The sequence below is a fragment of the Poromitra crassiceps genome (genome assembly GCF_964638095.1).
Source record: "Poromitra crassiceps genome assembly, chromosome: 29".
In the NCBI taxonomy this organism is placed as follows: Eukaryota; Metazoa; Chordata; class Actinopteri; order Beryciformes; family Melamphaidae; genus Poromitra; species Poromitra crassiceps.
The window spans coordinates 10,624,014-10,650,291 of NC_139641.1; the positions used below are offsets into that span (position 1 = coordinate 10,624,014).

Genomic DNA, 26,278 nt, shown 5'->3' on the forward strand with positions numbered 1-26,278 from the left:
CAAGATTATTGAGGTCACAGATGAAAACTGATGTTATTAAATCTTAAGAGATGTCCTACTGCCAGCAAATAAGTAATAAACAGAATGGAGGAGGTGGAAGACTTAATCAGAAAGTCCTATCAGTAAGGTAGGACTCAAGGGTCCTACTACTGATGATGCCCAACCAAACGGGAGAGGAGGATGGTGTGATCAAATGTGTGAAATGCTGCACTGAGATCTAAGGGAACTAAAATCGAGGGATGTCCAGCATCAGCAGCTAAAAGCAAATCATTCATGACCAACCAAACCAAAGACCAAAGAAACATCACCTTCAAGAAAAAACAAAACTATTCACAAAATTACAGAATCATTGGGAATTTCAAGCATGAGAGACCAGTGGGTAAAGTTTAACAAGCAAGCTTTATTCACAAATGGCATGGCGATTAGTTCTATGGCATGAAATGGCATGGCAACTAATGACTCTGTGGTAAGATGCCTCTCTTCTTGTGGTGAGAGAGGAGGGCATCTCCTCAGACTAGGATAGAGAATCCCCCCCGTAGGGAATTCTTTGGGATTCAAGACGTTGGTGGTGGACTGGGGAGGTGGGTGGGGCGAAACGTGGCTTCAGAGGATGGGATACGACCTGCCCAGGTACAGCGACCATGAGGTGAAGGATCAGGGAAAGAGGACGATGACGCGCTGAGCATGGCTATATGTACTGCCACGTCATAGCCTCGGCAGTGACGTGATTACTGGCGTGTTGACAGGGGCTGATTGGCTATTGAGGATGGGGTGATGAGTGAGGAGGCACACGTCATAACGGACGTCACACTTGGATTACGCTTGACTTAAGCTGGGAGCTGATGCCTATTGTGATGTGAGGTAACGTGACTGGTCTTCATCTTGAAACTAGGTCGAGACCAACATTTAAATCATGAGAGACCAGTGGGTAAAGTTTAAGAAGCGAGCTTTTTTCACAAATGGCATGGCGATTAGTTCTATGGCATGAAATGGCATGGCAACTAATTCTATGGCATGGTAGCATGGCAACTAGTTCTTTGGCGTAATGAGTCCGTGGTAAGATGCCTCTCTTCTTGTGGTGAGAGAGGAGGGCATCTGCTCGGACTAGGATAGAGAATCCCCCAAAAGAAAGGGAACCCCCCCCCCAAAATCAGCGACTTATGAACCCACCGACCGGGCTAAGCCTCGGGCACGGCGGCCTATGGGCAACCGGCTTACTTCGGCGTGCTGAATTAACATGTGACCTAATTACCTCACCTAAAACCCGGCAACCGGGCTGCTTGCCTCAGCGATACAGCGGGCGCTGGGCGGAATGCAACACTTGTTCGGCCGACCGGTTTACTTGGCGCACAGCGACTTATGAAAACCACCGATCGGGTTTGGCCGCAGCGATACAGCGGCCGCTGGGTGATCGACCAATCCGGCTTGCTGAATTAGCATTTTCCGCCTTCACACCCATTACCTCAAAAACTTCACAGACTTTGGAGCTATTTTATGTCTGGATAGTTTCCGGTGATACCAGAACCTCCGCTCTAGCTATAAAACTGAGCTCACGCCCAGCAGTGGACCTCTCATCCACGCTGGTGGTTCGGGAGTAGACCGAGCTATTGATTCTGTCCTGCGGGACGAAGGTCTTCATAATCTGGCAGAGCCTCCATGGAGACCTGCTCATCAGCCTCACGAGGTGCCTCCTGAACTTCTCCCCGACAAACACGTACAAGAAGGGGTTGAGGCAGCTGTGAGAGTAGGCGATGACCTCGGTGGCCTCCATCGACCGCCTGATGGCCTTGCTGGTGTCGCATGCCGTATAAACCTGCATCAGCTCCAAGGCTTTGAAGAGCGATGTGACATTGTAGGGCACCCAGCAGCAGAAGAAGACGGCCATCACTATGAGAACCAAGCGGATGGCATGTTTCCTGGATGATTGGCTGCACAGGAGCCTCCGAATGATGCGGGCGTAGCAAAACATTATGATGGTCATCGGGATCAACAGGCCGAGGATGTTCATTTTGAAAAGGCTGAAGATGCTCCAGAAGTGTAAGCTACTAGATTTTGAGTAGAAAGGAGCGCAGAACATGGACATATTGCCGTCTTTCTTTCGAGACCCCTGTACTTTAAGAAAGCTCACGTCAGGAAAAGAAGCGGCAAATCCGGCCACCCAGGTAACAACAGCTGCGAGAATCCCAAAGGAGCGCGTCCGTACCCGCAGAGCGTACACCGCGTGAACTATAGCCAGGTACCTGTCAATGCTCATAAGGGTGATGAAGAAGATCCCGCTGTAAAAGCCGATATAGTAGGCACCCAGGACCACCTTGCACATGCCGTCCCCGAAGGACCACTGGTCGCGGGCTTGGTGGGCGAGGAAGGGCAGGGAACACACCAGGAGGAGGTCGGCGAGGGCCAGGTTGAGGAGACAGATGTCGGTCATGCTGCGGATGCGCGCCCCGCAAGCGATGACCCAGAGGACCAGAGCGTTGCCCAGGAGGCCCACGATGAAGAAGATGGAGTAGAGGACGGGGAGAATGTGGACTGCATGGCTATCGTACACACACAGCCCCAGCTCTTCATCACTGGCCTCATTGTAGTCCCAGTACTCGTATTCAGTGGTGCTCTCGATGAAAGGTTCCTCTGTAGACCTGGGAGAGAAATAGAGGGAGAAGCCAGCAGGAAAGACAAATGAATGATTAGGGAAGTTTCCAGTATTTCAGATCATTGTGTCAAAGCTGTGCAATTATTTAAAGCATCCGTTATTGTAGGTTGATTTTAATTAATTTCCAAGCATTTAACATGGTATGTAAGTATCCTCTGAGTGTAGGAATAAAGGAGACAAAACAAACAAGAAAAAGGGAACCATACAAACAGTTACATGGCAGTGAGGTGGGAACAGGATTAGACAATTGACAGACTACAGCTAAGACTATGACTTAGACTAAAGCCACTTCTTAACATGCGGTGGAATCCGTATTATAACCTGCTCCTAGCCGGTTGGCCTGCATGTTAAACAACAATTAGCCGGCCTACGCGCACTCCCGCGAGTCCGTATCTTATTCACCTCGCTCGCCGGTGTAAGATCCGGATTAGCGCGAAAGGAGCTGTTGTTTAACTCTGGCAGGTCATTATCCGCAGATCCGTCCACACACACACACACACAGCGTTGAGCAGTGAGAGAGAGGCAGCGGGGAAGGAAAGTGAAAGTGGAGCAGAAACGCGCTCTCCTGAGAATACGAGGCAGCAGGATGACTGAAGCAAATGAAACTCAAACTATCACAAAGAGCAGCCGAGATTCTGACACTTTTTTTTTTTGTCATTTACTTTTTATTGTTATTTTTCTCAATGACAAAACAAAACAATACTGTACAGACAACAGCACAAAACATAAATGAACTAAACGAACAAAAAGACAGGGGAGGATGTTTAACCATTCAATCTTGTACTCATCTACATTCACATAATCATTCATTCATTCGCACCCACATACAATTTTCAATTATAAGCATTTACGGTACCCATTTACACACACCACCTTGTTTCTTCTCAGCTATACAAAGTCAGGTCTTATATCCGATACATAGGCAAGCCACTTCGACCATTTGTTTTCAAAGGAATCAACTTGAGCTCTTAGTCTAAATGTTACTCTCTCCATTACATATATCGAGTGGATTAGATCTATCCATTCATTCACAGTTGGTACCTCTTGCTTTAGCCATTTTCTAGTCACAGCCTTTTTGCTAGCCACTAACATCACTCTCAACATATATTCATCTCGTTTCACACAATGCAACTCTTCTATATCTCCCAAGTACAGTATTTTAAAATCAAAAAGAATTTCCATCCTAAAAACCGCCTCCAGGACCTCATGTACTTTCTTCCAAAATGGAACCACAGAGGGACAACTCCAAAAGATATGGAAATGGTTTGCCATTGTATTTCCACATGACCTCCAACATTCAGATTGGTGAGAGAATTTAGATTTTTGCGCTGGAGTACAGAAGTATCTAATCACATTTTTCCAACTAAATTCCCTCCAGGATGGTGAACTCGTCATTTTCCATTGCTGACCACATATTCTGGTCCAATCTTCTGGAGATATCGTGGAGTTTCCCTCTGCTTCCCATCTTTCCTTAATATTCATAGTATGGTCACCTTTTAGACTTTGAAGAGCCATATACAACCTAGATACCATCTTCCTGTAACTACCATCATCGTATGCATTCTGGAAGATACCAAGGATTTCCATTCCCATTGCTCGATCATTTTTCGGGAATGTCTTATCTATAAAGTTCCTGATTTGTATATATCTAAAGTGATCCTGATCCTGCAAATTAAATTTTACTTTGAGGTCCTGGAAGCTATACACTCTACCTTGGTTCAAGAGAGTACAATGTGCTGTAAGGCCACTAGGAGCCCAATTTCTAAACGTTGAGTCATATCTACTGGGAATAAAATTCGAATCGTATGCAAACCACTTGAATATTGTCGCCCTATCTTTCAAATGATGTTTTCTAATTATTTCCTTCCATGTTTTAAGAGAGCTAATTACCAAAGGATTATTGGGATCCGACAGGAAATCAGTCGATGAGGGGTCCCCTATCAACGTATTAACTGGAATTCTCTCACTCATTGAGCCTTCAATCTCTTTCCACCGGGAGTTATAACTTGGAGTACACCAGCCCACTAGTGGCCGGATCTGGGCCGCTCTATAATAGTCCCTCATGCATGGAAGGCCTAAACCCCCATTCTCTTTTGCTAGTTGCATTGTTTTATATCTAATCCTCGGCTTCTTCCCTGCCCAAATAAATCGTGATATAATTTTGTCTAAATCAATAAAGTATTGTTCAGTTTTTTCAATGGGAATCGATTGAAAAAAATATAAGAATCTTGGGAGGATATTCATTTTAACTGAGTCAATCCTTGAGCCTATATTTAAATACGGGATTAAATTCCACCTACTTATGTCTGTCAAAATTTCCTTTCTAAGTGGGCCATAATTAATTTCTTCCAATTTGGACAAATCTGTGGGCAGGTTAATCCCCAGATATTTAATTGATGACTTATCCCAGCACATTTGGTATTTGGATCGAAGACTATGAGGAGGATTATAATTTATATTCAGGATCTGAGTTTTTCGTTCATTGACTTTATAGCCTGAGTATGACCCATATTCTTTAAGCACCGCCATCAAGGCTGGGAGAGAGTCTGTTGGGCTTGAGAGGTACACGAGAATATCGTCTGCAAATAATGCTAGCTTTTGTTCCCCGGCAGCCATTTCTATTCCCCTAATCGAGTTATTCTGTCTAATCCATTGTGCCAATGGTTCGACAAAAATTGCGAATAACAAAGGACTGACCGGACAGCCCTGTCTCGTAGACCTCTCAAGCAAAAAAGAGTCAGTTAGCTCACCATTGATCTTTAATCTGGCTGATGGCTTGTCATACAAGGCTTCTAATGTCTTAATAATGACCTGATCAAAACCGAACCTTTCCATAACTTTAAATAAGAATTTCCACCTAACCGAGTCAAAAGCTTTTTCAGCGTCTAAACTTATAAGCATAGCTTGTATTTTATTTAGATCTATATGTCTAATAACCTGCAGGGACCTCCTGATACTATCATGAGTCTGACGTGACAGAATAAACCCAGTTTGATCTAAGTTGATTATTTCTGGTAGAATTTTTTCCAGCCTCTTGGCAATAATTGACGTAAACAGTTTATAATCAAGGTTCAGTACACTAATTGGCCTATAATTCGCACATTCCGATTTGTCTTTCCCTCCTTTAGGTATAACCGAGATAATTGCCTCCTTCCATGAATCCGGAGTTTCCCCTTCTTTCAGGACCCAATTAAATGTTTTCAACAGAATAGGTGTCAGGGCCCCCTTCAGGCCCTTGTACCACTCTGTAGTGAATCCGTCAGTGCCAGGGGACTTGCCTGCCTTCAATCTAGCTATAGCTGAATATATTTCTTCTTGTGATATCTGTTGGATCAGTGACACATTTTGGGCTTCTGTAAGGGTTGGCAAATTTAGAGATTCGAGCATAGACTCCATTTTCTGATCATTATCAACCTGGGGTTGTGTATATAGCTTCTCATAATATTCTTTAAAACAGTTTTTAATTTCCCTCATCTGATAATGAAGAACATTAGTTCTTGGATCCTTTATCTTGTATATCATGCTATCTGCCTGTTGTTTTCTAAGTTTGTAGGCCAACAGTTTTGAATATTTGCTACCACCTTCATAGTATTTCTGTTTAGTGTATAACATCTTTTTTTGAATTTCCTGTGTACATATTTCTTCAATTTTATTTTTTATCTTTTTTATCTCTATTTTAATCTTAGGGTCAATTGTTGTCTTATGCTCAAATTCCAATACTTTCAATTCCCCCTGCAGAGTGTTAAGTTTTTCGGCTCTCGCCTTCTTAATAAATGATGTTACTGCAATCACCTTTCCCCTCATTACCGCCTTACAGGCGTCCCAAAGCACTGGCGGACTCACCTCTCCATTGTCATTAAATTCTATGTAGTCTGATATCTCCTTCGTAAACCTTTCAATATTCTGTTCATTCAATATGTTGGAGTTAAATCTCCAGTATGTAAACTTCCTCTCAGAAGCTGCTGTTAGGGACAAATACACTGGGCAGTGATCCGAGAGATCCATCGTTCCAATATGGCAATCTTGCACCTTACTGCTATCTGACCCAAACATTAGGAAATAATCGATTCTCGAATATGTTGAGTGAGGAGATGAAAAAAAGGTATAATCCTTAACTGATGCGTTACGTTGCCTCCAAACGTCGATCAGCCCCAGCTCAGATATTATTGAGTTTATTTTCCTTGTAGTTTTTTTGGATTGGCCTGATCTCAGTCCTGATGAATCAATATGAGGATTCAGAGTAATATTGAAGTCACCTCCACACAAAAAAGTTCCCTGTGCTTCTGCCGCAATCTTATCCAATATTTGTACATAGAAATCTGACTCTGAGCCAGGTGGAACGTACACATTATAGATAGTAAACAAATGACCCTCAATTTTACCCTTTATCAATATGAATCTTCCTTCTTTGTCCTTTATAGTTGTTATGTGTTCATACATTATTCTACCCGAAATCAATATTGCTACCCCTCTTGTGTGCCTATTCCCATTTGAAGCGTGGAACACATACTTAAATCCTTGTCTTCTGAGCTTTTCATATTCTACCCCTGACATGTGTGTCTCCTGAATCAGGGCGATATCAATATTCTCTCTCTTCAGTTTTGCCAAGGTTCTTTTTTGTTTCACTGGGTTACGAAGCCCATTTACATTTAGCGAAATCACATAAACCATGTGGTGCGTACATTCATCGTTTTGGAATTGGGTGCGTTGCTATGTATGAGAATGTCCTTCCTACTTGTAGGAATCGTATATGAAAAACAAAACCAGATCTCCCCTTTGAGTAACAAAAAACAATAAGAAATAACAGAAACTTCCCTGAGCAGGGGGACTATGGTCCCTCTATAGTCCCTGTTGGTGGGTGGAGGGAAAAACCCCCCCAAATGGTGGGGGCCCCCCCTAGTGGAGGAATGCTTGTACATTCCATGACCTCTAGATAAGTCCAACATAGATGAAACATGCTTGTCTGGTCAATCGGTAATCCAAAATAATAGTTTCCTAAATTATTATACTTATTTATAGTCAGTAGGTAACTAAAGCAGATCTTCCTTTAATTAAAATAAAATGTAAAATAAAATAGAATAGGAAATGTCCTCTAATTTACTTCCCTCGTTTACGTACAGTTCTTTTGTGTTCTTCCCATTCTCCTTTTACTCCTGCGACTCTGCCCTCCTGAACGGCTGTAACTTTTCCTTCACTCTCGTCTCCATTCGGCCCCCTCTGATCCTCTCTTCCCTCCGTTGCCATGGAAACGCCTTCTGTATACGATCCTCCATGGAAGAGCTCGTGTCCCCTCTCGGAGCGACCAGGTGGAATCCCCTCTCATTCATCTCACGTGTGGCATCCTGCGCGTCCTCGTAGGTCTTCGGCCCGGTGCTCCAGTGGATTCGGATCCTCGTGAACGGTGTTTGGAATCGGATCCCTCTTTCCTTGAGAGCTTTTTTGATTCCCCCGTAGGCACGGCGCTTCTCCATCACTTCGTAGGCGTAGTCGTGGTCAAAGTAAATCTGTTTATTGTTGATTTGGATTTTCTTCTTCCAAGCCAGCTTCAGGATTGATTCCTTAACTTCAAACTGCAGGAAGTTTACAACGATGGATCTAGGATTGACATCGGGTCCTGGTTTTCTCGCCAGCGCTCGGTGTGCGCGTTGGATTTGAAGAGACATACCTTCGGGTAATGTGAGCTCCGTATTCAGCAAGTTCTCCACGAAAGTAATCACCGAGTCACCCTCGGCCTCTTCCCGTATCCCGTATATCCGGATATTATTTCGTCTCGACCTACTTTCCAGGTCCGTCACCTTTTCCCGTAGCCTGCGTTGTTCTTTGAGCAGCGATATCATAGCTTCTTTGGTTACTGACCCGCTCTCTTCCATCACCGCAATCCGCTCCTCCGCCGCGGAAATAGCCTGGCCCTGGGTGTTGAGTATTTCCCCGACCTCCGTTAGCTTCTGATAGAGTTCGACTTTCAGCGTTGTTATCTCCTCTTTCAGGTCTTTCTTTATTTCCCCCTTAAGTTCGGAGAAGGCCGAGTACATATCTTTCTTGAATTCTCGGAGTTCTTTGGAGATAGACAGCATTTCGTTGAGCAGCTCACCTCCGGTGCTGAGAGGGCCTTCTCCCTGTTTTTCGGCTAGCACGCCCACGCCATTCTCAGAAGTGGCCATTTCGCTATTTTTCGACGTACAAGCTTCAGTTACCTTGTTTTTGGGTTTCTTTTCTTTTCTATTCCTTCCCCTTCCACTCATTTCTTACTCGAAGTAGTTTGTTTATTGAATTTTTCAAGTTTGGGGGTGAATTTGATACCGATTGAGACAGAGCACTTGACTATGCGACCGCCTCAGGCATGGCTCCACCGGAAGTCCCGAGATTCTGACACTTTTTGCGCGATGCGTGCCGCTCTATCTGCCTGTTTGTCTCTCTGCCAGTGCCCGCATGTCTGTTTAGTGTGCGTGTGTGTGTGGCATGTCATTTTTAACGCTGTTCATAACGAGCAGAGCGTGTTTAGGCTATCGTACGGCTCCGTCCCCAAATTAATTTTCATCGTCCCTGACGCTACTGTGCGCCCACACTGCGGAGTGGATAGGAGCTGACTGACCCTGACTGATAGGCTATCAAACCTTTGTGGGGAGAAATTAGGGGTGTCACAATATATCGTCCCACGAAATTTCGCGATAGTAAAACGTCACGATATGTATCGTTGAGATGAAATCTCATATCGTGATTTTTTTTTTTTTTTTTTTTTTTTTTTTTTTTTTTTTTTTCAAAAGTAGACAAAGAAACGTCTTTGTTTGTTGAAGTTCAATGTGTGGAAAGTAGTTCAGTTGAACAAGTCTCTGAAGAGACACATGATAAGTTATACAGGAGAGAAACCATTCAATTGAGTTTCTGGCAAAACTGTTTACTTGACAGGAAAAACTGAAGATGCATAAAAAATAGACTAAGAAAAGTCTTGTTGTTTGAGTTTGAAGAAAAACTGAAGATGCATAATGAGAATTTATACTGCTGAGAAACCTTTTAGTTCAAAGTAAATCTAAGTGACGGTGTAACTCATTCTATTTCAAGATAAGCCTTATCTCCAATCTCATGTTTTTTCTAGTTGTTATTGTAATAACAATTTCCCACAACAGCATGTTTTGTATTTGTGCATTTCAAATAAAATACTACTTTTCCAGTCATATATTGTCATTATTCAAGTTTAAAAAAATATTGTTAAAATCGTATCGTATCGTATCGTTATCGTGAACCCAGTATCGTGATACGTATCGTATCGTGAACTGAGTGTATCGTGACACCCCTAGGAGAAATACATTTAAAACTAGTCAGATATGACTTGAATGCCACTTGTAAATGAAATCACCCACAGTGATTGACGACGGTGCGACCACTATTTTGACTGCCTCATTTTTGGCACAATGTCACCCCTCGTTGTCAATGGACTCTGTTAAAACGGCATGTTTTTGAATGGAGTTTGGTTACAAATTCGCTAAAGCTGTTTCCTATCACATTTCTTGTTTTCGAGCTACCGCTGGCAGAAAAAACGGCTCATATCCAGTTGTTTCTTAACAAAGACCCCTCATGTTTAGAAAGGCAAAACCTGAAAATATCCTGCTCTCTCTAGCCTGACATGATCCAGATTCCATGTTTAAAAGGCACTTAAGAGGACTCACTAACAGGACAGGGAAACACAAGACACAGAGAGACATGGCAGACTAGCTGATTGTGATCTGTGTGTGTGTGTGTGTGTGTGTGTGTGTGTGCGTGTGCGTGTGCGTGTGCGTGCGTGCGTGTGTGTGTGCATATGGATTTAATAGGTTTTAGAGCTTACCCATATGCGTCTTCTGTGGACCTGACAGTACTGACGAAAGCAGCGATCGTCGTGGCCGTGTCATTCCATCTGGAAGGTGGAATAACCAATATCTTAATCAAAAACTTTGTGAGAAATAGCCTTTGTTTTATCATTTTACTTAATGGATTAGCACTTTAAATAAACCAACGTATCAAAGAACTTTTATAAATGTACTCCCATTTCACTGTCAAAAGCCTTTTCAAAATTGGGCACAGCAGAGTTTAGAAGTAGATGTTAATGAAATATTCGGTAACACGTTATATTAAGGTTGTATTAATAAGTGCTAATTAATGGGTAATAAGGCATAAGGCCATTATAAATCACAATACCTCTTCTTATACCTCTACTTATAAGAAATGTGTTGAAAATGTATAGACTGCTTAAGAATATTAATAAAAGCCTCAACAGTCACGTGACTTTCTGTGAAAATGAATGAGGAATTCTCTTCTGTCACAGAATGTCACTGTTGAGCTCTATAACAGCATTTACCATCTAACCTATTATGTCACCTTTACTAACCTTTTTTTGTTTCCTTATTTGTTAATAAATAGTTTATCATTCATTTATTAGCAGTTAACTCTGCATTTATTAACAGTTAACTATATGTTTTTTGTGATGATGATGATGATGATGATGATGATATGCTGCACTATGCTCCTGGCTTTGCTTGAATTATTGGTGTCCTGTAAGCCCATGCAGGCTGGGCATACAATGTATGCATGGCACAATAATAAAAATTCATTCATTCATTCATTCATATTAAGAAACTTATAAGGCTTTTATTAACGTTCTTAAGGAGTCTATAAATTGTTAAGAAGTTTTTGTTATAAGTCCTTATAAATGTCTTATAAGTTGCCATGATTATGATACTATTCATAGGCGGATTATTACATGACGGGCCCCTGGGCCTGGATACATAAAGGCCCCCCCATCACAGCACACATCCGCACAATTAAGGCCAGAATAATGACTAATGCCTACCCCACACTACAGGATTTTCAAATCCTTGAAGATTATAAAAATCTTGAGAGCCCACACACTACAGGACAGAGAGAGCCGATTTTTTTACATTTCAATCTTGGGACACACACACAATCGCGTCTGTTCAAACGCAACCCCACACACTAGAAGATTATGCCGAAGATTCACATTGGAAGCAGGGCTCGACGTTAACTTTTAAAATGCCTATTCAGTGTGCGCACCGGGTGTAGTAGTAGTAATAATGATAATAATAATAATAATAATAATAATAATAATAATAATAATACATTTGTGTCATTTCGTTTTCTAAACAAATCTTATTTTTTGTTTTTATAATGCATTTGCACTGAAAGGATTTGTTTAACTAATATTTGCGCGGACAGCCGCTACCCCCTACATTCGGGGTGTAGGCCTACTGTGCACGGCCAGGCGAAAACCGTCTGTAGGTGCCTTGTGGAAGGGGCGCGTCTGCTGATTAATTTTGACTCACTTTTCCGTGCGGACACTCCGTTGCGGGGAGCTATGAGACCTAAGCGCTTGTTGTAGGCTACATGCTTTGCAGTATAGCATTAGTTTTCCGTCCCGTTCAAAGACGCACGGGTATTTCACCTCGATGACAATTTCCTCGTTCTTTGTTTCTGTGCGGGGCTGCGGGTGGACGCGGACCAGTTTATTTTGCGAAAAACTAATGGAAACGCAGCTACTACTGGCTCTCTGCTCAAGATGCAATCGCCTGTCGGGTTGTAAATATCTAACATGTTAGATATGGCCGATTCACAATCGGGAAGAGGCAGTCTTCCCGATTGTGAATCTTTGAACCCCACACACTACAGGATCATTTGGGAAGATTATCTGCCCGACGCGCTTCAAATCGGGAGCACCCCCGAGAAAATCGGGAGGGGGGAATCTTGGCCATAATCTTGCAAATTATCCTGTAGTGTGGGGTAGGCATAAGACTGGGCCAGGTTTATCCCTATATCGCATCGGGTGAGCGCCCGGGGCTACCAGCCAATTTGCCTTGTTGGGGGGGGCACCACACAGCTTTGTCATATTTTCTTCATATATTAGGCCTAGGTGTGTAGGTGTATAGGTGCCCCCCCCCCCTATTTTTTTTTAACCTTTATTTATACAGGGGGAATCTCACTGAGAGCAATGCTCTCTTTTTCACCAGTGCCCTGTTCACATTCACACACACATTCACACCTGGAAGCTGACCAGTACAACCACAGTCTGATCTGCTGGCCACTGAGCAGCTCCACTGGAGCGGTTGGGGTTAAGGGCCTTGCTCAAGGGCACCTCAGTGGTGGTAATGAGGGAGGCGCAAGCGCTTGCCTTTTCACTTTCCCCACCCAGATTTATCGTGCCAGTCCCGGGGATTGAACCGACGACCTTCCAGTCACAAGCTCGCTTCTCTAACCGTTGGGCCACCACTGCCCATCACTTTTGAATGTATCCAGTTCAAGCAAGTTGTGTGCTGAGAGAAAACCTGTTCACCAGAGGAAGTGCTAAGAAAAGGTAGGATGAAACCCTGCCTGTTATAACTGTGGGTGAGAGTAACAATTTAAACATCTCGGTCTCTCACCCTGTCACTAACTGTAGACTAAGGGTGAGAGCTTGTTTTCCCAACTTAAAAGAGTGAAGAACAAACTGGTCGACTTGATGCTTCTTGAAAGGTTTTCTCTTTGAACTGAACACATCAGAGAACTCAACACATACCGAAAGTAGTTAAGTAAACTGCTGAATAAGCATTACTCAACTATGGTTAAGTAATACTTATTCAACACTGCTGAATAAGCATTACTATACTATGGTTAAGTAATGCTTACTCAGCACCATTAGAGTGTTGAATAAGCATGACTTAAATAGACTCACTGCACTTTACAGGTCCGGTACCATGTAACTACATAATATGAACTACAGTTGAACAGACTCACTCCACTTTACAGGTCCGGTAACATGTAACTACATATGAACTACAGTTGAACAGACTCACTCCACTTTACAGGTCCGGTACCATGTAACTACATATGAACTACAGTTGAACAGACTTACTCCATTTTACAGGTCCGTTACAATGTAACTACATATGAACGTAATTTAGAACTATTGGTAATTACTGTGTAATTACATTTGGTGTTCATGTGTAATTACAAATAGTTCATATTGTAACTAGGGTACCTGTAAGATAAAGGGTTACCCTATCTATTTTAGTGAGATGTCTTTGATATGGGTTGCATCAAAATGTAATACAGTATTTCTGTGTAAAGCCTAAAATGACATTTGTAGGCTCAAGTCAATCTATGGTATAAATGAATTTGTTGTTTGGTACAGTAGGTACATTGTCTTACATTGTCTGCTGTATGTGTGTGTTGGGCCTGTATTGTTTGTTAATGTAAATGTAAGCCTTTTATTGGCAGACTAAATTTCAAGTTCAAGTTCAAGTTTATTCGTATGTCCCAGAAGGGCACTTTGGGTTGCAGCAAAACATAAAAACATAAAAACAGGCATAACATCACGCAACATCTGGATAAAAAAACATATACAAAGTAGCAGTTTAAAGTGCTACTGTGGTTTAACGTGACCAGTGCAAAGTGCAAGGCTAGAGGCCAAAGTGGTCCTTTGACACTCAGCACTACACAAATTACAGAAATGAAATGCTACAATAGTACATAATGTAATTTTAAGTGACAGTAATGTGTTGATGTGATTTGAAATGTATTCCTATCCTTGTGTGTTTAATTAATGCCAACTAAGAGATGTTAAGAGTTTTGGCATTAAAGGGACAGTCCACCGAAAAACAATGCTGATGTATTTTGCACATAATCTCACACATATCCGTTTTGCAGGTATTCATTTCGTTTGACACTTATTGAGAGTTGATTTGTTAAAGGGATAGTTTAGTTTGTTTTAAGTGGGGTCCTATAAGGTACTCTCATACAGTCAGTGTACTGGGTAAAGCACTCTGGACACATCACTATGAGGTACTCTCATACAGTCAGTGTTCTGGGTAAAGCACTCTGGACACATCACTATGAGGTACTCTCATACAGTCAGTGTACTGGGTAAAGCACTCTGGACACATCACTATGAGGTACTCTCATACAGTCAGTGTACTGGGTAAAGCACTCTGGACACATCACTATGAGCTACTCTCATACAGTCAGTGTACTGGGTAAAGCACTCTGGACACATCACTATGAGGTACTCTCATACAGTCAGTGTACTGGGTAAAGCACTCTGGACACATCACTATGAGGTACTCTCATACAGTCAGTGTACTGGGTAAAGCACTCTGGACGCATCACTATGAGGTACTATACAGTCAGTGTACTGGGTAAAGCACTCTGGACACATCACTATGAGGTACTCTCATACAGTCAGTGTACTGGGTAAAGCACTCTGGACACATCACTATGAGGTACTCTCATACAGTCAGTGTACTGGGTAAAGCACTCTGGACACATCACTATGAGGTACTCTCATACAGTCAGTGTACTGGGTAAAGCACTCTGGACACATCACTATGAGGTACTCTCATACAGTCAGTGTACTGGGTAAAGCACTCTGGACGCATCACTATGAGGTACTCTCATACAGTCAGTGTCCTGGGTAAAGCACTCTGGACACATCACTATGAGGTACTCTCATACAGTCAGTGTACTGGGTAAAGCACTCTGGACACATCACTATGAGGTACTCTCATACAGTCAGTGTACTGGGTAAAGCACTCTGGACACATCACTATGAGGTACTCTCATACAGTCAGTGTACTGGGTAAAGCACTCTGGACGCATCACTATGAGGTACTATACAGTCAGTGTACTGGGTAAAGCACTCTGGCCACAACACCCTGAGTGACCACAACACCCTTACTGACCACAACACTCTGACTGACCACAATACCTTTAGTGAGCACATTGCCCTGACTGACCATAACACCCATACTGACCACAACACCCATACTGATGGCAACGCCCTGACTGACCACAACACCCTTACTAATAACAACACCCTGACTGACAACAACGCCCTTACTGACCACAATGCCCTTACTGGCCACAACACCTATACTGGCCACAACACCCTTACTGACCACAACGCCCTGACTGACCACAACACCCTTACTGACCACCATGCCCTTACTGACCACAACACCCATACTGACCACAACACCCATACTGACCACAACACCCATACTGACCACAACACCCTTACTGACCACCATGCCCTTACTGACCACAACACCCATACTGACCACAACACCCTTACTGACCACCATGCCCTTACTGACCACAACACCCTTACTGACCACCATGCCCTTACTGGCCAGAACACCCTAAGTGACCACAACACCCTTACTGACCACCATGCCCTTACTGACCACAACACCCATACTGACCACAACACCCTTACTGACCACCATGCCCTTACTGGCCAGAACACCCTTACTGACCACAATGCCTTTAGTGAGCACAATGCCCTGACTGACCACAACGCCCTGACTGACCACAAGACCCTGACTGACCACAAGACCCTTACTAACCATAACACCCATAGTGACCACAACACCCATACTGACCACAACGCCCTGACTAAGCACAATACCCTGACTAAGCACAACACCCTGACTGACCACAACACCCTTACTGACCACAATGCCCTTACTGACCACAACGGCCTTACTGACCACAACGTCCTCACTGACCACAACACCCTTATTGACCACAACGCCCTTACTGACCACAACACCCTTACTGACCACAACGCCCTGATTGACCACAATACCCTGATTGACCATGACACCCTGACCGACCACAACACCCTGACTGACCACAACACCCTGACTGACCACAACGCCCTTACTGACCACAACGCCCTTACTGACCACAACATCCTTACTGACCACAACACCCTTATTGACCACAACACCCTTACTGACCACAACACCCTTACTGACCACCATGCCCTTACTGACCACAACACCCTTACTGACCACCATGCCCTTACTGGCCAGAACACCCTAAGTGACCACAACACCCTTACTGACCACAATCCCTTTAGTGAGCACAATGCCCTGACTGACCACAACGCCCTGACTGACCACAAGACCCTGACTGACCACAAGACCCTTACTAACCATAACACCCATACTGACCACAACACCCATACTGACCACAACGCCCTGACTAAGCACAATACCCTGACTAAGCACAACACCCTGACTGACCACAACACCCTTACTGACCACAATGCCCTTACTGACCACAATGCCCTTACTGACCACAACGCCCTTACTGACCACAACGTCCTTACTGACCACAACACCCTTATTGACCACAACGCCCTTACTGACCACAACACCCTTACTGACCACAACGCCCTGATTGACCACAATACCCTGATTGACCACAACGTCCTTACTGACCACAACGCCCTGACTGACCACAACGCCCTGACTGACCACAACGCCCTGATTGATCACAACACCCTTACTAACCATAACACCCATACTGACCACAACACCCATACTGACCACAACACCCTTACTGACCACAACGCCCTTACTGACCACAACACCCTTACTGACCACAACAACCTGACTGACCACAACACCCTTAGTGACCACAACACCCTGACTGACCCCAACACCCTTACTGACCACTACACGCTTACTGACCATGCTTGGACCCCGTCATCGCCGCTTGCGGCTATATTTATTATTATTATTATTATTATTATTAATTTAAGCTTTATTCATATAACTCTCACGGAGAGCAATGCTGTCTTTTTCAGGAGCGCCCTGTTCACATCTGCTGGCCACTGAGCAACTCCACTGGAGCGGTTGGGGTTAAGGGCCTTGCTCAAGGGGACCTGGTGGGTTATCGGCCCCCTGAGCTCTTGGGCCCCTGGACCTGGGCCTGGTAGGCCCGTTGGGTAATACATCCCTGGGGCTGGGCATATAATGTATGCATGGCACAATAATAAAAATTAATTAATTTGTTCATTAACCCCTTCTAAAGCCACCTATTTCTGAAGAAAATGGTGAAAACGACATACCCAAACTAAAATGCTTACTGTGGCTGAACCGCTAGGGTTACAGACAACTGCCTGACCTTTTCTGAAAGGTAAGACTTTGAAGTTTCTGGTCCATGTGTCAGAATGACTCTATGTGTTACTGACCCTGAGTAACACCAGCTCAAACACAGTGGTTGATTCTCGCCTAGAATAAAAAACACTTTTAGAGTGTAAACAGTTACCTGTGGTTGTTGTATTTATGGCTAGAAACCCAATGGAGACATAGCCACAGGCCTTACCACATCCCAACTCAAAGAAGATGAAAAAATACCAAAACATGAGTATTTGGCAGTGGTTTTTGTAGGGAGATACCTAGGCGGATTTCCAAAAAGCCATTATAAAAAGTCATTTGAAAAAGCCAAATAATCTGAAATGTTGTCTTTGTCTTTGTACAAAGACAGCTATAACTTCTGCTGTGTTGATCTGATCTGAAAAAGGAAGACATGGTTCGATGCGCAAGATTCAGCCGGTTAATAAATGTCTGGTCCAGCTCATCCCACACACACCACATGGACACGCAACTCAACACAACCATGAGAATCATCACCGGGACAATCCGCTCAACACCACTCCCCTGGCTCCCTGTCCTATCCAACATAGCCCCTCCACATATCCGGCGAGAAGCCTTCACTCAAAGGATGCTCCAAAAGGCCAAAGACTCCCCCCACCTATCCACACAGACATCTTCAACCCACCCACTGCTCGTCTTCCATCTAGACGACCAATCTGGAAGAACCCCCCACCAGCTGACTTCACCACCAAATCAGCTTGGAAAAAGGACGTCCCAAACAAACACCTGGTGTCAGACCCCCACTCTACCGGTCCCCTGGCACCAACCTCCCAAGGAGGCAGTGGTCAACCCTCAATTGATTCAGGACTGGACATGGCCCCTGCTTGGCCAGCCTTCACAAGTGGGGCAGCAGCCCAAGCCCACTGTGTGCTTGTGGAGAGCGGCAGACAATGCAACACATCATCGAAGCTTCCCCTCTACAAAGACTTGAAGGAGGACTAGTCACGCTCCATACAGCAGATCAGGAGGCAACTGCTTGGCTCAAGGACCGTGCATTCGCTAAATAAATAAATTATAAATGTCTTATAAGTTACCACTAAACATGTTTATGTTATTATTAATACGTATTAGTCTTATTAGCACTTAACCCTAGAACACTAACGTGATTTAAAGTCACACCATCACTAACGTCGGGTGTATTTCACCCGATGCAATATACCCCATAAAACATACTTCTCATCAAAATATCTTAAAGTACAACAATACATGGCAAATTGAGGTACTCTTCTTTTGTTTTTAAATGTGAAATATCAGAAAAAACACAAAAAAGTTTATTATGGGGGACACTATAAAAAATATGTCAAATTAGGGAAAAATGAGGTAATCGTTATAAACCCCCCCCCCCCCCCCCCCCCCAAAAAAAAAAACAGGAGCTCCCAACTTCTCCTTCGGCCCACCCACTTGTGTGGTGAAAAAAAAAAAAAGTCACCACAATACCATTAACCCTAACCCGAATATATTTTACCCTCTATCACTAACGTCGGGTGAAAATCACCCGAACACGTAGCCGGTAGAAAAAACCATGAATGGGAGCAGGGAAACAAACCTACATTCAATGACGTCAGTGAGCATCCTGAAGGTACCTAAGGACCCGCCCACCTCAGACAGCAGCAAGACAATGAAAATCACGTGAATTCAATTGTCCGGGTGAAAATCACCCGACGTTAGTGTTCTAGGGTTAAGTGTTTTAAGCACCCTATAAGGACTTATAAGAGCCTTTTTATGGATTAATTCACGCTTATTAATAGAACCTTAATATAAAGCATTACCAAAATATTCATTCGCTAAATACAGATCAAACATTTGCAGAAATATATCAAATATCAGGGCAATATCAAATTTACTAAATGTATTGTGCAGTTAAATTTCAGGTGGGCATTGGGGAGCCTCTGTCTCTGTTAAAGCAGAATAAATATTGATTAGCTTGTTAAAAGTGATATTTTAAAAAGTCCTACAGCATCACGCATTGTTATTCATATTTGTCTCATATTACAAAATACAGCACATCATACAGAGGCATATTGCTAAATTTACAACCTATACTGGCATCTCTCCTGTCAAACAAAAGTCAAAAGGTCTCACCTCAGAGTGCTGTTAACCAGATAACTGCTGTTGCTGTTCATCTTGAAATCACACTATAATGAGACACTAGCCTTAATCAAACAGGTGCTCTCCTATGCATGCAGTTTGAATGTGCCCTCTTCTCGATTAACTTGACTTTTACTTATTGGTGTCAAGGGGGTGGGGGGTGGGGGCGTGAAAACCGCAGATCTGCAAAAGCTTTGGAGCCATATGCAAGCCACATGCAAGCCACATGCAAGCTATATGCAAGCTATAGGGTTAGCTGACTGTGACCATGGCCTGTAAGCAAACGAGGACACAGGTGGTGGCGTGCACAGAGCTTTGTTTCAGTTTTCGTTTGCATTTTAAATTAGAAAATGTTGATGGACCTGCAAAATTCGGGGGGGGGGGGGGGGGGGGGGGGGACAAACTCAATTTCGCAAAACAACAACAGCACAACAACAAAAACAACAACAACTTTACACTCGCTTGACATAGTGGGAGATGGAGACACCTCTTCTGAATAAGTGATCAGCTGGAGCATGTATTGTGCACAGCTGGCCTCTTGTCCGGTCCGCTGTGATGTGTTCTGCTGTTGGAACAGAGCAGAACGCCCTGATAAACCCACATCAAATGTTGCTCTGAAACCTAAAGTGTTGCACCCAAAGGCTCTCACTCTGGGCCACATCCGCAAGTGTAAGTGCAAAGGGCTCTCACTCTGGGCCACATCCGCAAGTGTAAGTGCAAAGGGCAAGCGCTATCTTCCGTTGTTTCCCCTAAACAGATGTTTCAACTAGGTCCTAAAATGGCTTTGTAGAAACAGCCCAGCGAGCATTTTTCGGTTGAAAAAGACGTTTAAAAAAACGTTTAGGGTCAACGTTGAAAAAACGTGCAAGAAAGGTTCAAAAGTGAAAGTTTTTTGCAGCCACTATTGCAGACGTTGATATTTAGACCATATTTCAATGGGATCTTAAAGTAAAACTGCAACCACCGATCTCCCCACATCCTGACCACTGTGCTCTACCGACTGAGCTATCCATTCACTGAAAATAGATTGTGCGCCACGAACATAATATAGCCTACTCTATCTCTATCTCGTACACAACTTGTACATGATTGTGCGTACCACAGGCTAAACGATCATGGGACAGGTGTATTTTATGGAGAAGGAGAGCCAGCACACAGAATGTCCTTTCATTTCTTTATTCCAGTTCACCAGGTACACAGACAAACGTTTCAGCCTAACGGCCTTCTTCAGCGTGTCCACACGCTGAAGAAGGCCGTGGGTGCTCAACCCACCCAGGCTGAGCAGACTGGGTGGGTCTAACTCCCATGGGGGTCAACTCCCCACGGGTCCACTAGTGAATAAAAAAAGAGAAAAAGAGGGTGTTGATTACAGAGCATTCTTCTTGCATGGCGTTTACATAATACAACAGAAAAAAAATCTATTTTTCATCAAATGTCCAATTCATTTAGGTCTATTATCAGGTCTTGACCTAATAATATACCTATTGATGAGGAGCACCGCCGCAGCTGCGACTCGTCCGTTATGGAGGTCAGCATAAGCAGAGGCACTGCTGGCCACATGGAGGGGGAGAGAGAGAGAGAGAGAGAGAGAGAGAGAGAGAGAGAGAGAGAGAGAGAGAGAGAAAGAGAGAGAGAGAGAGAGAGAGAGAGAGAGAGACAGAGAGAGAGAGAGAGAGAGAGAGAGAGAGAGAGAGAGAGAAAGAGAGAGAGAGAGAGAAGAGAGAAAGAGAGAAGAGAGAGAGAGAGAGAGAGAGAGAGAGAGAAGAGAGAGAGAGAGAGAGAGAGAGAGAGAGAGAGACAGAGAGAGAGAAAGAGAGAGAGAGAGAGAGAGAGAGAGAGAGCTCCTGAGAGACAGAGAGAGATTGTTTCTCAAGAGACAGAGAGAGAGAGAGAAAAAAAGAGAGAGAGGGAGAGATAAAGAGAGAGAGATAAAGAGAGAGAGGGAGAGATAAAGAGAGAGAGGGAGAGATAGAGAGAGAGATAAAGAGAAAGCTAAATAGATAAAGAGATATAGCTCCTGAGAGACAGAGAGAGATTGTTTCTCATGAGACAGAGAGAGAGAGAGAGAGAGAGAGAGAGAGAGAGAGAGAGAGAGAGAGAGAGAGACAGACAGACAGAGAGAGAGAGAGAGAGAGAACACAGCCCGGAAGCCATGGACTAGAGGACCAGCTCGTTGCCCAGGATTCCTGCATGGTTCCTGGGGGAGAAGTAGATGAGTGAGCCAGAAATATGGATGATCTCATGTTCATAGGTCAAATAGTTACTCTTATACTCTTATAATATGCATAGAGTTGTACAAAATTTTACAATCTACTGGCATCTCTCCTGTCAAACAAAAGTGAAAAAGTCTCACCAGGCAAATCTTGGTTACAAAGACTTCATTTCCTGCATTTTGGTGAATTCTCATACATTTGACTGCCGTTGGACAGCTGCTGCAATAACGCTGGAATAGCTTGTCTTTTGCTATTTTAGCTTCCCGAGCAAGCTTTTACAGGCTAGTGTAGGGCTACTTAATAGTTAACAAACTAGCAAACAACAGTTCTAAAAGTAAACTGGAAAAAACATTACCCAGTGGCTCAGCTGCCATCACAACTCACAACTTACTTGGTTTTGTCCTAATAAATGTATAAAATATAAAATGTCCTAATATTGGACCTCCTTTCCCTGACTGTGTGCAGCAGACTGCGCCAGAGGAGAAGAGTCGGAGATGCTGCGGTTTTTTCAGAATAAAAGTGCTTATTGTTTTTATAAATGCAGCGTTCTAAATATTGAAGGGGGATCTATCCCATCCAAAATCTATTGCTAGGCTAGTAGGCTGGCGTGGCCTGCTCCTAAGTTCAGCCTGACTGAGGGCAAAAAAGAAAAAAAGCCTGCGGGCCATTTAGCAGGCCAGGCCAATGGGGAAACTCCCTGTGCTCCCTGTGTCCATCAGTGTTGGGCAAGTTACTTTCAAAATGTAATATACTACATATTACTAGTTACTTTCATTTGAAAGTAATAAGTTACTTTACAATATTACTGTCTGTGTAGAGTAACTCGTTACTTATTACACTACTTTTGCATTACTTTCACTGTAATAACAGCAGCAGCAGAATGACATCGCCGCCCCGGAACCAGTCAGTGTAAACAATCCAAAATTCTAAATGTTACCCTTTTTCTTTGTTATTGTCATCTATAGTGGTTATTTGCATAAAAACACAACCGTTTGATTAGGAAATGATTTAAATAGGTGCTTTGATTCAAAAAAAGAAATAACTCAATTTGTAACTTGAGTTACTTGACAAAGTAACTGGTATAATATTACTGAAATCCTATAAGTAATAAGTTATATTACTGAGTTACTGCTAAAAGTAATATATTACATGTAATATGTTACTTTTGTAATGAGTTACCCCCAACACTGGTGTCCATTGATTTGATTGATTGCCTTTATTAATCCCACAGTGGGGAAACTGACTCGTTACAGCAGCTCTCACAAGACATCAAAACAGCTCTAAAAATAAACACAACCCACAACTCTTGCACCTGCAAGCTTTGGAGCCCTGCAAGCTGACTGTGACCATGGCCTGCAGGGAAATGAGCACACTGACACAGGTGGTGGCTTACACAGAGCTTTTTACATTAGAACATGTTGATGGACCTGCACAATTATAAAAAATACTTAAAAAGTACAATCCCTCAAGAAACTACACAACTACTTGTGTATTTTCCATCTCTGTTCTAGCTCCAGAGGACTCAACGATCGGCCGTGTTCTCTCTATGCCCCGCCCCCTTTTACCTGGCCCGATAATCAGCTAGATTGCTCCCGTTTGGCCACATTAGTATTTTGTATTTGTATTTGTATTTGTATTTATTGATTTATTTGAGGGACAGTGCACATTAATTAACATGACTGTAAACATGCCAGTGTTAGCCAAACGGCTCATTTTCAACTGATGTCCCTTGGCCAGAACTTAAGATAGCCATTAAAAGCAAGCAAGCAAGCATTAAAAACAAACACCAACAATAAAACACACAAGCAAATAAAAATGTAAGTAAAAAATAACATTTAGCAGGCCAAAGCAATGGGCACCATGCAAGTTAAAACAGACTATACAGGCAGACAGACCAGGCACAGACAGTTAAAGCATGCCAACATTCAGACCACATTATTGATAAAACTATAAGCATGCTATGATCAAACAAAGACAAACAGAGACATATACAGGCATTTAAAAAGAACAACAACAACAACAACAACAGTGCAGTGAGAGAGACAGGCCAGCAGATGGCGGTAGACAGGACATGCATGTGTCTAGGTATGCTGGCAGGTCTGGTTGTTCTTCAACCAACTTTTAAAATTGTGTGCAAAAGAGCGATAAGAGCTACTATTACGTATATTAAAAGGTGACAAGGATTCTGTTCTGCAAAACCACCCCAACCTCCAGGCCGCCACTACCCATGGTAAGAGCCCCTCTCCCGGCCATACACACCCAGGACAGCCACCCCAACCTCCAGGCTGCCACTACCCATGCTAAGAGCCCCTCTCCTGGCCATACACACCCAGGACAGCCACCCCAACCTCCAGGCCACCACTACCCAGGCTAAGAGCCCCTCTCCCGGCCATACACACCCAGGACAGCCACCCCAACCTCCAGGCCGCCACTACCCAGGCTAAGAGCCCCTCTCCCGGCCATACACACCCAGGACAGCCACCCCAACCTCCAGGCCGCCACTACCCAGGCTAAGAGCCCCTCTCCCGGCCATACACACCCAGGACAGCCACCCCAACCTCCAGGCCGCCACTACCCAGGCTAAGAGCCCCTCTCCCGGCCATACACACCGAGGACAGCCACCCCAAACTCCAGGCCGCCACTACCCAGGCTAAGAGCCACTCTCCCGGCCATACACACCCAGGACAGCCACCCCAACCTCCAGGCCGCCACTACCCAGGCTAAGAGCCCCTCTCCCGGCCATACACACCCAGGACAGCCACCCCAACCTCCAGGCCGCCACTACCCAGGCTAAGAGCCCCTCTCCCGGCCATACACACCCAGGACAGCCACCCCAACCTCCAGGCCGCCACTACCCAGGCTAAGAGCCCCTCTCCCGGCCATACACACCGAGGACAGCCACCCCAAACTCCAGGCCGCCACTACCCAGGCTAAGAGCCACTCTCCCGGCCATACACACCCAGGACAGCCACCCCAACCTCCAGGCCGCCACTACCCAGGCTAAGAGCCCCTCTCTTAGCCCCTCTCTGGATGTTCTGCTTCGACCGCAGATCATCTGCCCCCGCCCACCCCCGCCCACAGCTGGTCGTCATAGCGACCGCATATCTGTCCTTCGCTTATAGCCGAAGTAGGCTATAACATAACGTTACAATTAAATCCATCCACAGAACTTTTAAACTGTTTATGAAATACTGGTGCCTCTAAATTACCTACAGTGTATATGGGCAAATGTAACAATCGGCCAGGAGATGCATGCGCTGCGCGGGGACGGGAGAGGCGCTACAGACAGAGTGTGAAGCCTGTACCCCGGCGGCCTCTCACCAGGCAAGACCGCGGCTTCACCAAGACCCGCCTGCGGCCTAGGGGAGCGCTGCACAGGAGCTTCCTGAGCAGCAGACTTTTTTCACACTCAAAACAATTGAAACCACCGCCAAGATTTTATTTCACCAGAGGCAAAGGCAGCAACACAAAAGACTAGGGGTGTCACGATACACTCAGTTCACGATACGATACGTATCACGATACTGGGTTCACGATAACGATACGATACGATACGATTTTAACAATATTTTTTAAAACTTGAATAATGACAATATATGACTGGAAAAGTAGTATTTTATTTGAAATGCACAAATACAAAACATGCTGTTGTGGGAAATTATTATTACAATAACAACTAGAAAAAACATGAGATTGGAGATAAGGCTTATCTTGAAATAGAATGAGTTACACCGTCACTTAGATTTACTTTGAACTAAAAGGTTTCTCAGCAGTATAAATTCTCATTATGCATCTTCAGTTTTTCTTCAAACTCAAACAACAAGACTTTTCTTAATCTATTTTTTATGCATCTTCAGTTTTTCCTGTCAAGTAAACAGTTTTGCCAGAAACTCAATTGAATGGTTTCTCTCCTGTATAACTTATCATGTGTCTCTTCAGAGACTTGTTCAACTGAACTACTTTCCACACATTGAACTTCAACAAACAAAGACGTTTCTTAGTCTATTTTTTTTTTTTTTTTTTTTGCGATATGAGATTTCATCTCAACGATACATATCGTGACGTTTTACTATCGCGAAATTTCGTGGGACGATATATTGTGACACCCCTACAAAAGACTGATGGAAATATACATAACAGAAGAGAAGGTAAGCCCACTAAACTGGTATGCAGCATTGCATTGACAGTCAGTAGAGATAGAGTAAACACGATTCTGCCTGACCAATCAGTCGTCAACAATGTTTTCACGTCACCGTATGGTACCGGGTTCACAGAATAGAACCCAGATGAGGCAGGTACGAAAAGTAGCACGACTCGACCCCAATACAACCTGGGCTGGGATGGTTTTAACCGGTGGA

The 26,278-nt window shown here is 43.9% G+C and overlaps 1 protein-coding gene across 1 annotated transcript; it reads right to left on the minus strand.

Annotated features, from left to right (window-relative positions):
• Window positions 1–555: 555 nt before the first annotated feature.
• Window positions 556–19,804, minus strand: LOC310799968 (C-C chemokine receptor type 8-like). The gene is made up of 3 exons (XM_083662568.1): window positions 19,702–19,804; window positions 10,473–10,541; window positions 556–2,636 (listed from the first exon to the last, which is right to left on the minus strand). Exons 1-3 carry the CDS (start codon window positions 19,740–19,742, stop codon window positions 1,493–1,495), a joined length of 1,254 nt encoding a protein of 417 aa, XP_083518694.1. The 5' UTR covers window positions 19,743–19,804; the 3' UTR covers window positions 556–1,492.
• Between the last annotated feature and the right edge of the window lie 6,474 nt (window positions 19,805–26,278).